Genomic DNA, 15,318 nt, shown 5'->3' on the forward strand with positions numbered 1-15,318 from the left:
AAAAGCTAAAACTGCCAAATTTCTAAATCAATAGGTTCCTAAGTGTATTCTAAAGTCTTATCCTTACACCCACAGTGTGCTATTACTCATCAAAGAAGCTTATTTTACACAGTAGACAGAGGCCGCAATGAGATCCAAAAATGGTCAAAATGCAGAGAATAAATGGGCACAGAAAAACAAACTCCAGCTGGCACATCTGCAACAAAGCTTCTATACCTGAGGTTCTGAGAATGCTACAGAAGAGATGGCAGAAAGAGTGTACGAGCCAGGGCTAGGGCACTAGCTTCAAGATAGTGTTTGTGAATGCAGACAGTGGCTCAATGCTTCTCCCAAAGTTTCCCCAGCTCCCAGGAGCCTCTGTGGCTGACCTCACTCCTTCTGAGTGAGTACTGCTGCTGAAATGTTGCTGGGAGGCTGTGTGCTCTGCAGTACTATCAATTGCCTGCGTTCTCTGTGAAAACAGAAATGGGCCTCAAGTGAAATGTCTTCATGAAGGCTAATTATGAGCTATGTAATGCATGCATGCACCTTGTGTTTAAGTATGGTTCCCAATCCAAAATATGTTCCAATGTGAATGACTTGTTCTGCTTAACACTGAGGACAGAAGGTGCCGGGGATATTTTGTCTACACCACAGCATCTCTGCAGGACACAGTATCATAGGCAGCTCTGAGAAACTCACCAGGCATATGGTTAAACATTCATTCTAACCATCTTTACCCAAAGTAACTTCAACACAGAACACTGTTTGCGGAACATAACCAGATAATACCATCCAATCAGCAGAAATCAAAGAGGGGCAAGCTCATATGATCCCTTCTCCTTCAGTGAGATGTGGCCACAAGAAGCAGACAGGTAGCCAGGCAGTGGTGGCGCACGCCTTTAATCCCAGCCCTTGGGAGGCAGAGGCAGGAGGATTTCTGAGTTTGAGGCTAGCCTGGTCTACAACGTGAGTTCCAGGACAGCCAGGTCTACACAGAGAAACCCTGTCTCAAAAAAAAACCTCAATAACTAAACAAATAAACAAACAAATAAAATAAAAATAAGCAGGCAGGTGCTGCTTCTGGAAACCACCCCAGAACTAATGCCTTACTTGAAGGGGGCTTGCTTTCTATGTCTTACTAAAGAAAAGAATTATGACAGTCTTTTCCTGTAGCATTCTCTATATTAATGGGAACAAAGAGACAACCTTATATAGAAGGAGAACTTATTCATTCAACAAATATGGAAAAAAGCTCCAATCTAGAAATAGTATAACTTCCTGTATTCATAGTTTTGATAGATAGATATGATAGATAGATAGATAGATATAGATAGAGAAGAGAGAAATTTCTGATATAATTGCTACAAATAATACTTACATTTCAAAGGAATTAATGGTTGAAATCTTGGGATTATTTGTTAGAACATGTAACATAGTTAATGGCATTTATCCTATATTTGCTTGGAAGAGTGTAAACAAGAAAGACGTGTAAAGTGCTTAGCACAGAATCAAGTACCCAGAAAGTTATATTTGAGAAATAAGAGCAGGAGTTCTGGAGAGATGGGTCAGCTCATAAAAACTCTTGGCACCAACCTAATGACCTGATTGCTGGAACAATGCATGCGATGCAAGGAGAGAATGAACTCCAGAATGTTTTCACACACACACACACACACACACACACACACAAATTTAAGTAAAAGTTTTGCATAGATGATCATCAGTGAAACTGATGTTCACCATTAGTCAAGAATTTAAGAGCCATGTCAGAAAGTAGATGAAATGAAAACAAAAGATTTTGGGACACAAAACCCAGACAGAGTACCATATATATGGTCTACTAAGCATGGTACGTGGACCAGTTAATCTGAGGTATTGTCTTTTATGCCATTGACAATATATGTAGTATATCTAGGGCTGGGTAGATAGCTCAGGAGTTAAGAACTCACACTACTTGTACAGAGGACCCAAGTTTGGTTCCCAGAGAAGAGCATCCACTTTGCATGGCTTGTAACCAGCTGTACGCACCTCTAGCTTCAAAAGACTGTGATGCCTCTGCCCTCTGGAACATAAATACTCACGTGCATATGCTCCCACAGAGAAACACAGGCAAACACACAATTACAAATACAACAGGAATGAAATATCTTTAAAAGGCAGACAATAGAAGTATCTGTCTCACAGAGTCATCATAAAGATTGAAAGTGTGTGCCTAGCAAGTGAAAATCTTACATGTATTTCAGTTTAAAAATCAATTTTACTAATCATTACAATTAACTTTTTAGAATTAATATTATCAGTATTTCATTATTTATTGATATCTTTATAATAATCAGTTTTATACACTTACTTTGAACTATTAGAATATCTTCTTAGGAGTGAAGTGCTGTATCAAAAGGTAAAAACCACTTATTTCAACACTTCTTCCTAATTGCTTTACAGGAAAGTTATCTTAACAAAAAACTTCTCATGTCATTGAATGTACACATGGGCACCTCTGTGTCATTGTCATCTTAACTGTTCTTTGGTGAGTCCTGAAGATGGGCATTTTCATGTCCTAGCCCTCAGAACTTCTTCGTTACTTTCTGACTTTGCTATCCTGGGGACTGGACCTGGGAATGGATGCTCAGCTATGCAAGTGACTGTTCCACCCTGAAACTATGTCACCTTAACCACTGTCTACATTTTCATTTTGAGATACTTTTACTAATTTGATCAGGGTAGCTTTGAACTTAAGATTTTCCTGCCTCAGCTTCCCCTGTTTAATTTTTCCCTAATTTTTTTCCTCATACATTTTGTTCATTAAAAAAAATCAACCTTTCTCTACTTAGTTTACTTACTAGGTCCTTTATATCTGAGTTCAATTTCATTGAATAAATTGTCATAATTATGATAATTTTAAATTCACATTTATGTCATCAAATCTCTTGTTCTTAGTTTTATTTTTTTTGGGGGGGTATCTTGTTAAGACCTCATTCACCCAAAAATGGGGACTAAATAAATTGTGTATTAATCTAATTTTGAAACTTTTTTGCATGTGAATATTTAACTGTTTATTGAGATAGGAAGTGGTGAAATGTAAAATTGGGCCTTCATTTTTGGAGAGTTTTCCTAACACTCCTTAGAGATACCTCATCCTGGCTTCACACAGCTGGAGGGTCTAATCCCTGGGGGATCACACCTGCTGATGCTCTTGGCTCTGAAGCACAGAAGGACTGGTGATCAGTGGAGAGCAGCTGAGCTGAGCAGAGCAGCTGAGCTGAGCAGAGCAGCTGAGCTGAGTAGAGCAGCTGAGATGAGCAGAGCAGCTGAGCTGAGTAGAACAGAGCAGCTGAGCTGAGCAGAGCAGCTGAGCTGAGTAGAGCAGCTGAGCTGAGCAGAGCAGCTGAGCTGAATAGAGCAGAGCAGCTGAGCTGAGTAGAGCAGAGCAGCTGAGCTGAGTAGAGCAGAGCAGCTGAGCTGAGCAGAGCAGCTGAGCTGAGTAGAGCAGCTGAGCTGAGCAGAGCAACTGAGCTGAATAGAGCAGAGCTGCTGAGCTGAGTAGAGCAGAGCAGCTGAGCTGAGCAGAACAGAGCAGCTGAGCTGAGTAGAGCAGAGCAGCTGAGATGAGTAGATCAGAGCAGCTGAGATGAGCAGAGCAGCTGAGATGAGCAGAGCAGCTGAGATGAGCAGAGCAGAGCAGCTGAGATGAGCAGAGCAGCTGAGATGAGTAGAGCAGAGCAGCTGAGATGAGCAGAGCAGCTGAGATGAGTAGAGCAGAGCAGCTGAGCTGAGCAGAGCAGCTGAGCTGAGCAGAGTAGCTGAGCTGAGTAGAGCAGAGCAGCTGAGCTGAGCAGAGCAGCTGAGCTGAGTAGAGCAGCTGAGCTGAGGAGAGCAGCTGAGCTGAGTAGAGCAGAGCAGCTGAGATGAGAAGAGCAGCTGAGCTGAGCAGAGCAGCTGAGCTGAGTAGAGCAGAGCAGCTGAGATGAGCAGAGCAGCTGAGCTGAGTAGAACAGAGCAGCTGAGCTGAGCAGAGCAGCTGAGCTGAGTAGAGCAGAGCAGCTGAGCTGAGCACACTCACTACTCACTTCCCCTTCCACTAGCCTCTTAGCTTGCATGAGAAAGATCAGAAGCCAATGCAGAGGCCTAGCTGTTGCCATCTAGGAAACAATCTAGCACATTGGCAGGACTTTATAAATAGAGTGTATGTGGAGGGGGTTTTGTTGTTGCTGTTGTTGTTTTTGGTTCTTCTTTGAAAGTCACAGACTTGTGTTTCCTGTCCAACCTCCACCTGCTTCTGCTGCAACTTCCTTCTCCCCATACTGAGAAATCTTAAGTGTGTCTGTGAGTATTGTACCCTTGGGACCTCGCTCCCTCAGAAGGGAAGGCAGCTGCAGCTTTGCTTCAGTAAAGTCTCCAACACACTCTGTCTAACTAGCCTTCCTAGAAATCTCTGGCATGTGGGTGGCATTTATTCTTAGTTTGCAGCAGAAGGGCAGATGTATATTTGTCCTTGTGTATTCTGATTATCATTTCAATGGAAATTGGAGGTGGGTGGAATAAAACACCTGTGTTCAAGTACCCTACTTGCCAGAAAGCCAAGTGGCTTCCTCATTAACACTCACTTCTACAATTCCAAGAACAACGTGTGCTGGAAGCAGGCAGTAAACACAGCACACATGCACATTACCTTTGATTGCTGCTAAATATCCTCGGAGTTCTCGCTGAAGTCTGGTACCCTCTGCCTGAAAAACACACAAGTACAGAGATGCTAAACATCTTGTCTATATTTGGCATATGCATATGTAAGAAGCAATAAGATTTGGTGATCATTGCCAAAACCTTATTATTGAAAAAATAGAAATATACAAGGCCAATCTGAACAAGAAAATGTGCCCATCCATCTTGGTAATTATAAAGATGTCATTCAGAAAAAAAAGAGACAAGATTTTGTTAGTAGAAAATGGAGTCCAGCAACAAACTCCTTGTGTACTTAAAAGTCAGTGCTTATTTAATTTATATACCTGGGAATACAGACACAGATTTCATCACCTCTGTTGATCACGCTGCTGGCTGTTGTAGGTCAGTCTGGTGGCCTGTTGGAAGGCAAATCCTGAAGCACAATGCTCTACACATATCTTAGTCTTGTGATAATGCTACAAACTTGCAAAAACAAACCTTTCCACCTTGTTTTAATTGGAACAATTGTGACAGTCATATTTGCTTAACAAATTAATCCAATGATTATGCAGGTGATTATCTAAGTCATAATTCAACACAAAGCCTAAAGTATCTAATATATATATGTGTGTGTGTGTGTGTATAACACAAATGGCATTTAGCCCTAAAAAGCCATTCAGATACTCAGAGACATTTAACAACTATGAAATATCATTAAAACATAAAAATTTATTTTTAAATACAGACAGTGATCAATACAATGAAACTCTGACAAAAATGATTTGCCTGAAGAGCATGGTGGACTCAAGGTGCATCCTGCAGAGTAGCAGCAGAGACAGAGGGAGTGATAATGTTTCGGTGAAAGCTATGTAGCATATAGGGAAAGTGTCTGCTTGAATTAATCTCAGATTAATTTTACAACTCGGTATACTGATAACATCAGATAAGGGCTGAAGGTTATTGTATTTACTTGAACACATAAGTTTCAATCAGAGTAGTTCCATTCAGGATGAGAGAAGGAAATCATCAAGTTTTAAGTAAGTGTCTGCCCTCTTGTGTATTGACATGGCATAAAATAAACATTCTAGGGTTCTCTTGACTTGATGAGCCATTTAGAACCACCGTGAAGAAAGACTACAAAAAGCTAAGAAATGGTGAGTTAAAATCTGAAGCAAGAGAATACAGTAGCAATGTATTCCACGCTAAGGTGGGAGCCATCACAGCCCTGGCATGGCTTTGCTTTGAAATCTGCAGTGTAGCACATCCTGGTGGGGGTGAGAGAGCTGCTTGCTTGCTCTGAGTTCCAGAGAGAGAAGAACATGCAATACAGTTTCATTTTTATATTTCCAAAACTTAGAACCATTTCTACAGAAAGCCATGTCGATAGTGTGACCTCAGCAGGATGCAGACTAAAGTGCTCAACTAAATGAGTCACAGAGTACACTGGGATGGCTGACCTGTAGAGAAGGCAGAGGCACAACAACAAAAGACCCAGTGGAGCTGCTAAGCAGAAAAGCATTGTTGGAATTCAAGGAAATCCAGCAAAGAAAACATAGAACTGGAAATGTTAAAGACAAAGCAGATGAGATGGTTAGAAGATAATGGACGCTTCAACAATGGAAAGAGATGGGATTGTCCTTACAGGAAAGCAAGGTCTCCCATCCCTGATCTCAGAGATTAGTAGATTTACAGAATCAAATCTGAGTTCAGACAGTCTATTCTCCTGAAAAGATTTAGGCCTCAAACAACGTGAAGTCGAAAGTTCCAAAAGGTGCAGTTTAGGATGATTTGGGTTCCTCAGTGTCATGCATCTCAAACCAGCAAAGTGGAGACTCTGGGCAATTGTGGGTGGCTTCTCCAGAGGACATACAGAGGAAAATCATGCTGCCCTTAGGCCAGACCCTCCGAAAAACCTCTAGCCTTTTAGAGCCTCCCTGTGCTCTCCCTGGATCTTTGCAATAGCCCAGGGTCACAAAGATAAGGGAAGCCTCACTTTACACCAAGAATGATGTTTTGCCTTCAGCATCTCATCCAAATACTATGCAAAGTCAACTGTGAAAATGGTGGGGAGGGGGGGCATGAGTTACCAAGATGGTACAGCTCATCAGGAGATAGCACAAGTGCCATAGCGGGAGAGAACATTTACCTCCCAAGCATTTACAGAACAGTGAGCCAGATAAAGTCCACAACTAAGCCACTGTCTTTCCTTTGAAAACAAGAAAGAGATTAAATTATTCATGCTAAACTCCATATACTGAATTCATCTTGTCAACAAAGAACAATCATTTTTTAATGAAATGAGATTCTAAGAGGAGATTATTTTTTAACATAACAGTGAGGAAAAGTTCAGGCTGTACAATACTAGCTTAAATAAATGAGTTCAATTTAAGCAGAAAATGGAGCTAATTTAAATGACTTTCTTCTTTCCCAGTTATTAAAATGTTTAATTTCCCCCACAAGGGCATGTAAATCTTTCAGTAACAATCCCATTGAGCTCCGTATAAAATTCTACCTGATTCCAAAATGTTAAAGGCTTGACAGGAAAATTCTTCACCTCCAGCATGGGATGGGGCAGCTTTTTTTACATGTTGAAATTTCCCTGCATCACTGTGGGTGAACCATAGATGGCTGTGCTAAATTCTTAATATATGTATGCATGCTCAGTTCATATTCTTCTGTAATGTATGCCAGGGACCCGGTCACTGCTTCTGTGTGTGATCTAGAAGAATTGTCTGATGTTTCTAAGGCTTGGTTGTTGGTGGCCTATGATGGAAAAGCACAGATAGGCATAGCCTGTGGTCCTTTCCTGTTCTGTAATAGTTTGCCCAGTGGCTTTGCTTCCCCACTCTCCGTCTCTGCACTCCCCTTGTTCACATTCGTTTTCCCTGTAACACAGCAACACCTTCCCTTGATTTGTTTCCAGTGCACTGTGGTTTTCTAGTGGTTGTTTTCCTCAATCATTTCTGATGATTTCTCTGCTTTCTCCAATGTTACCCCTGCATCTCCACCGAACCCAGACCTTAATACAAACGCTCTTCAATTTAAGGTGAAAAACTCTTATCCCACTACTCAGATTTTACTGACTCTGAAGCCAGTCTGGATTCCTCTTAGAATTGTTATTGCACTCAATCATAAATTTTATATTCTATGTGTGCAGAAAAAATATTTAAATCCTCACACCTGTGGGACTATATGCCTTTACTTTCCCTGACTAACAAATGGCATTAAGATTTGTTTTGGTTTTTTGTTTGTTTGTTTGGTTTGGTTTGGTTTTTAGAGACAGGGCTTCTCTGTGTAGCCCTGGCTGTCCTGGAACTCACTCTGTAGACCAGGCTAGCCTCGAACTCAGAAATCCACCTGCCTCTGCCTCCTGAGTGCTGGAATTAAAGGTGTGCGCCACCACCGCCCAGCAGGTATTAAGTTATTATTTCACCTTTTCATCACAGTGTCTTCAGGGATCGTGGAAACAGGAGAGGAACGAAATCTACTATAATTAACTCATATGAATTTCTTAGTAAAAATACTTCTCCAGACAAGACCCAAGAAGGATTTGCTAGCTACAAAGTCCATTATCCAGCCAAACACGATACCATTGCAGCACAATTCCAATGTTGGTCAGAAGTATTTTTCTTCTTTCAATTGAATCATTTATCAGTTTGTCAGTAGATGCCTGATATTTCTCAAGCCTCGCTGGTCACCCAGTTTGCACTTTCACGCGCGCGCGCACACACACACACACACACACACACACACACACACTCTGCCTAAGGGAGTTAGGGAGTTAGAGTCCTTTTTCTTCCACATTAGAACTCTCTCACTAAGTCTCCTCATGGGCTCCCACACTCTTCCAGCATCAGGAAGAAGGAGGCACTCCCTCCAGTTGCCTTCTCCTTAGATCTCCTGGAAACCATGAAGATTTCACAATAGAGGTTGCAAAAATTAGCAGGCACACACAAAGTATATATGGATTAAAAGATCTCTGCCTTGCCAAGACTTATATCCTGGTTCTTTCTTCTATGTGCAGAATTCATTGACACACCCCCTAAAGATCAGTCTGAAGTTAAAAATCAAATTAAGAGAGAAAGACTGCACATTAGCAATAGCTATTTCAAAGATCTGTATTAGTACAAAGAAGTCACATTTCATGTTTAGCTTAATGTGTTTTCAAGTTGCTATTCAACATGCTAGTGCAGAGTAGCAAAAGCCCACTAATAATTTCCATTAATAATCTGTCAGGGAGTGCAGAATTGTGTGCAGTGAGTGGTACCCAGACAAGCCAGTCTTCAAAACAGTTTCATCTGTAAGAGTCTTCAGAACCTTGGACAGCCGCCACTGATCTGGAAGCACCGTCTATGAAGTTGTCCTCTATGAAGTACCTAACAAGCAGTGGTAAAGGCACTGAAACCTTAAAGGACATTGTGAAGCATCAAATAAGCATGAATAAACGACAATGAAGGAAAATGCCATGATATATGCAGGCAGTGACAGGTGGGTCCTCTGTGAAGTGAGAGAATGAGAGGAACTACCATACACGTTGACAGACTTCTAGGTCTTTGGCTTTAGAATCAGGTCTCCTCTAAGGTATAATAAATAGCATGTGATAATTGACATTGAATATTTAAAAATATCTGAGAACTTAATCATAGTAAATACCCCAGGTGTCAACAAAGGGCAATTTTATTAGCTTGCATTTATCTCAGATCTTTCCACACACACAAAAAACATATTTTAGGTATTTATTTAATAAGATTATGAATAAAATGCATAGAATTGATGATATTGTATGACATTAGTTAGTGATAGATTATTCTGAGAACTATTTTTACATGCTACATTGTGCATTGGGCATGACACCCATGGGCAGGGGATGTGAGTCATTTATCCTTCACTAACATTAGAAAAATGGACATACAGAGAGAGTGGAGAAGGAGAAAAGATAAGAGGAGGAAGAGGAGGAGGAGGAGAAAAAGAAAACCAGACACAACAAATGTTATTAGTGAGGTTATTCAAGTCGGGAAATTACCTTAAGGTAGCAAGGATTTGATAACTGTTTAATATACAGTACAATAGAATTAACATCTTAAATGTGGTAATGTAATAACTGATTTCTCCATTCAGGTAACTTTTGCTACAAGAGTAGAAACATCTTTTTCTAAATAGACCCTCTAGAAGAACAAGGCAACTTGGGGACCAAGATTGTGAGGGTACAAGATGAGAAGCCATACAAGTATGAGTCAGGCATCCTCGGGTGTTGTTTGAGCTGGAGATGAACTCAGATCTCAAGGCACAGTAATGGGAGCTCAACCTCACTTTGGCTGAGGAAACTGAAATTGTTGATGGTTGGAAATTCTCCCAATTTCTGTGCCACTTTCTCAAACAAAATCATTCCAGGAAGTCCAAATCCAGCCATTGTGAATTGGAAAAAAAGTTCAGTGGGAAACATGTAGTCTTTGGTGCTCAGAAGATTCAACCCAAGCCAACTCAAAACCAGACATAAACTAAAAACAAACAAAACAACCTCACTTGCTTGCTGCTACCCTTGAGGACTTGGTCTTCCCAAAATTGTGGGTAAGAGGATTCCTGTAAAATTAGCAGGCAGAAAGCTCTAAAGATTCATTTAGACAGAGTGCCCAAAACACGATGGAGGGCAAAAGTTTGAAACTATTTGTGATGTGTAAAAGTTCATATATATATACTGTACATATAGAAAATTAGGTGTCACTAAGTCACCTCTCTAATTAAGAATCTGTAAACTCACATTTAGAAAAGGGCCTTTGTTTGAAGTCCACAGTAATAACAGATACACACAAAACCTGGACCTCAGAAGATGAAACTTCATAAGGTGATTTCAGAAGATTAAACTTCACTGTCTCATGTAGGATGAGTCTACATGAATTCCCATCATTAACCTTATTATTTTTGGCCTTTTCTGACATTTCTCTCCTGAAAACGGTCAAAGTCATACATCAAAATTAGAACTGGGTATGATTTATAAAAGTTTAGGAAAGTTAACTTAATAATAAAAGCAATGTTAATAAAAATGCTTATCATTTTTAGACATAAATGAAATGATATTACATTATCAAGGAATTAAGACTTCATAAGGCCATAATCAGTAGCTTAACTAATAGGAAGTTATCAAGTAATGATATCTGAATCCACATGTGCTGAAATACTTTAGGCTGCTGAACATTACAGGCATCTTCAGTAAGCTAGAAATGGAAACTTCCCTAAGATCAGTTTGAGTGTTGAGAAAGTTTATGACAACATTACAAAGGTAATAGAGATGATACAATGCTGTAATATAATTTTTGCACCTCACATTGAGCACTATATAGCAACAGAAGCCATCATTAAAAACCATAGTCTAAATGCTAGAGAGATAACTTAGTGGTTAAGACTACGAGCTACTCCTCCAGAGGACCCAGGTTTGATTCATATCACCTAAATGGTAGCTAACAATTCTCTGTAACCACAGCTCCAGAAGATCTGACATCCTCTTCTGGATGCTGCAGACACCAGGTGCACAAGAGATACACAAACATTAATACAGGCAAAACACCCATGTACAAAAAACATTGGGTAATAACAACAACAACAACAACAACCATGCTCTACATTCGGTCACAGCTGTTGTGAGAGGAAGAATCAGTTTCCTTCAGAAATAAGCTCCCACATAGGTTGTCTAATCCAAAGCAGTCATCCCTGTACACATATACATGAACAAGGTGAAAATGACTCAGTCTCAGGTACATATGCATATCTGCTTATATGGGTAACAATAATAATTAGAGAAGAGATTAGTATTTGGTAAATACTAATATAAATGCAGAGTATATAAGGCAGAGAAGAAGCTAGAATGAGTGGTATTGGAAATTATAGTTCTGGATCTATGGGGATGCACGGGTGATCATGAAACAGAGACAGCAAAGAAAATATCTTGCTTTTGTAACTGTATCTATTATTTGTGGCCTAATTTCTAGTTTCACCAGCATGAACATAAAGAATACATAAAGTCAAAGGTAAAATTAAACACTTTTTGTATCTTTTGGCAAAACATAGAAAATTAATTACGAATCATTTGCATGATTTCTCCATTAATTTCTGTTAGACCAATGAACTTGAGTCTATAACCATGTGCATTAAGACCTTGTATAAAAGCTAACTAATGAGGCCGTCACATCTGACACTGAAATAAGCTGCAAGATATAACCTGCCGTCCTTGGGCCACTGAGTTTATAAGTTATGACCCTTGGTTTAGTATGCACACACATGTTTGGGGGAAAGAGAGTGGGAGACATGACTTATACAGTGTACTAGGGCATCATTTAAATATCTTTTCATCACTTCTTAAATACCTAGAGCACAATACTGACTAGCTCAGGAAAGGACTGGATAAAATTAAAGGAAACTCAGTGGGAGCCCCACCCCAGCAGTAGCACACCTTACTTCCTGTTCAGTGACCTTTACTGTGTACATGAATGGCAGCCCTACCTATCATATTCATGACTAAATTGAACAGACTTGAAAGCTCTATAAAAACAACTACTGTGTTAAAGTAAGGAAACACATTAATGAGGGGGAGGAAAGTGCCTCGACTGTCATTACTCCAGTCACGACAGAACATCTAAAATGTTCTTGGAGACGCCACTTACAAAGTTTGAATTGTAAGCTATTTTCCCAGGGTTTCTATTAAAAATACCATAGCATAGGGTCCTAAGCAACGGAACTATAGTTCCTCACAGGTTTCTAGCTCAGAATGCAGGGATCCCAAGCTATTATGTTGGTCTCTCATTGGCTTAGAAAGTGTCACTCTTCAGGCACCCTCAGCATCTGCATGAACTCATGCCTCTTGTCTAATGCTACAGGCTAATGGTTTAGGGCTCAGCCACACGACCTCATTTAACCTAATCAACACTGTAAAGATATCATCCCCCCAAACAGGCACAACCCTATGTCCTGAAGGTTAACTTCAACATACGGATTTAGGGAAAACAAATTTCAATTCATGACTCAACAAGGTCCTCGAAAGAAGCCATTAATATGGCAATGTAATTACAAAGTCTGATGTTATTGGGTTCTTCCTTTATTATCAGAACTATCCCAAATATCACAGTTCTACTATTTCTCAACTACTCCAGAAGACAGCTGTAGAGTTTAAGAGATTTAGAAATAGAAGTTTTCCCTTTTAGAAATGAGAAATGGGCACAGAAGCAGAAAACTTGCCCCAGCTAACATTTCTCTATTAGACAGAAATTTATTGTTTGACTTTAGGTAATCCTACATGGCATGAGTGCTGAACTCTGGTTCTCTGTCAGTTCTGTGCTAAGGGTGTGGAGACATGGGTGCTGACAACAGAGCATGAGATCATCCAGGAAGAGTTAACTGTTGACCAATGAGGGAAACAAAGCTGTCCTCAATTATAACTCAAAATGCCAAAATTGAATACTCGATTGTTTTTCAAAAGCTCATGAGTTTACTTGACATAATTTGTATAGCATCATGACAAGGTGCTTTGATCCCATTGTCTGGATTTAAAATATGAGCTCTGGTTCATATAAATTATGGCTGGATAGGACTTTTGGTTGCTTCTTTCTTTTGGAAGTTTGCATAGTGTTTTGGGGAACCATTCCTGCTAGTCTTCACAGGAGAGTCATGAAGGTCAGTGGTAAAACAATCCCGCTTCCCAATAACAGTCTTAGCATCTGTTCTTGTACCCACAAATAAGCATACCCCTCTCTCCTCAATAAGGAAACTTCTCTTTTCAACAGATGGAGATCATTAGAGTAAACCAGAACCAATCAAAATGCAGAGTTGTGGAGACGAATCCCAACACTTACAAAATACTTCCATACCTAAGGCTCAGGGAACATTGGCAAAGGGGAGGGGGAGGAGAAATTATGAGAGCCAAAAGGTTACTGAGTTTTCTGTGAGATAGTGTCTTCTAGTAATGTGAGAAGCTACAACCATGAAGTCTAATGACTGCCTAAATGTAAGCTTAGCAAAGATAAAACCAATGGAAATGCCAAAGTAGATGGAGAAAAGCCCACAAGGCCACAACTTTACACAAAGAACTATAGCAACCAAGGAATACTGAGAGTGGGAGAAAGAGTCTTCTCCAGTATAGAAAACTCAAATTGGGTATCCAATACCAAATGGGAAGGCCTGAAAACAAACATACAAGTAACACGATGTAGACTGCATAGGCTATTTAAGATAGACACGTATATAGGCATATATATATATATATATATATATATATATATATATATATATGCATGCAATAACAAGGCAATGAACTTGAAAAAGAGCAAGAAGGGCTGTATTGGGAGGGTTTAGAGGGAGGAAAAGGAAGAATTATATTATAATCTCAAGCATTACTAAAAGCAAACATAAATACATAAAATATGATCTCTGTCCTTCTAGCCATGCAATCTTGAGCAAGTCACTTAGCCTCTCTAATTTTATTCTGCAAAATGAAGGTGACCACAGGACTTACTTCCTTGAACAACAACAAAAGCTGGGCATTGAGGACCATGAACGTCTCAGTAGACTGTGCCTGGCATGTTTCATGCATGAGGTATATGCTGTATGTCACTATCACTACCTTGTTCCCTGATTTTCAAATGTTCAACCATGCCAAGAGAGAGTGTTTCAATGAGTAACAGAACTATAATGGTTCAGTTTGTTAAAAGTACTAATCTGGCAAGCCTGCCAACACATTTGAAGCCTGGAATCGACACAGACTCAGTGCTACACATCCATAATCCCAGGACTATTATGGGCTAAGAAGAGGTGACAAGAGAATCACCTGGAAGTCTGCAGGACAAATACCCAGGATTTCAAAGCTTAGCAACAGACCCAGCCTCAGCAAGTGAGAGGCGTGAACATATATATGTTCATATGTTGTCACCATGGACCTCCCCTCCATAATTAACAAATAAATGCAATAACTTTGGCTCTACACCTCGATGTAGAAGAATATCTTCACAAGGATCACACCAAACTTCCCAAACAACTTCTTTGGGAATTTATAATGTATTCTTGTTGTTCATTTGTACTTCTGAGTATCAAATACATAGTCAAGCTATTCAGAAGGTTTTTATGATTTTAAATATTGCAGTAATAAAGAGTCCAGGGGCACATAGGAGCAGTTTACACAAGTGTACGGGAAAAATTTGACAACAGATATGGGAGACATAAAATTGATCTGAAAATTTATCGACTGTGGAAACTAAAAAGCATGAATATTAACAGCAGAAGAGCAATTAAGCTAATTCCAAAATGAATGTTTTGTAACATATCTTTAGTTTTCTTATATATACAGCAAAATGAAAATCACTATGGGGTCACTATGTTAATCAAGTAGACACTATACTTGTGGGTTATAATTTGGAAAGCTCATCTTGAAGAAAATTTCAAAAACAAACACATTCATATTTTGTGGCAATCCAGTAGGGCTTGTAACTTAAAATTCAGAAGCTTCCTTTGAAGACACACAACTGGGTATAGGTTCAAATTCAAATACATATACAATTAAGGAGCCGCTATATCTACTATTACTATGAAAAATCTATGATTGCATCATAGGATGACTCTTTAGAGATACATTTCAAATATATGACTCAATTAAGGCCAGAGAGAATGTAGGAATCAACATTTTAAAGAACCCCAGCT

The 15,318-nt window shown here is 39.6% G+C and overlaps 1 protein-coding gene across 1 annotated transcript in view; it reads right to left on the reverse strand.

The window, feature by feature from the left end:
• Positions 1 to 15,318, reverse strand: part of Amph (amphiphysin) — a 202,534-nt gene that overhangs the window by 85,675 nt on the left and 101,541 nt on the right. Inside the window, exon 3 of the mRNA XM_052157423.1 lies at positions 4,652 to 4,706. Within this exon, the coding sequence (XP_052013383.1) occupies positions 4,652 to 4,706 (55 nt within the window). The remainder of the gene's footprint in view (positions 1 to 4,651; positions 4,707 to 15,318) is intronic.

Source organism: Apodemus sylvaticus, chromosome 14 (genome assembly GCF_947179515.1).
Source record: "Apodemus sylvaticus chromosome 14, mApoSyl1.1, whole genome shotgun sequence".
NCBI lineage: Eukaryota > Metazoa > Chordata > Mammalia > Rodentia > Muridae > Apodemus > Apodemus sylvaticus.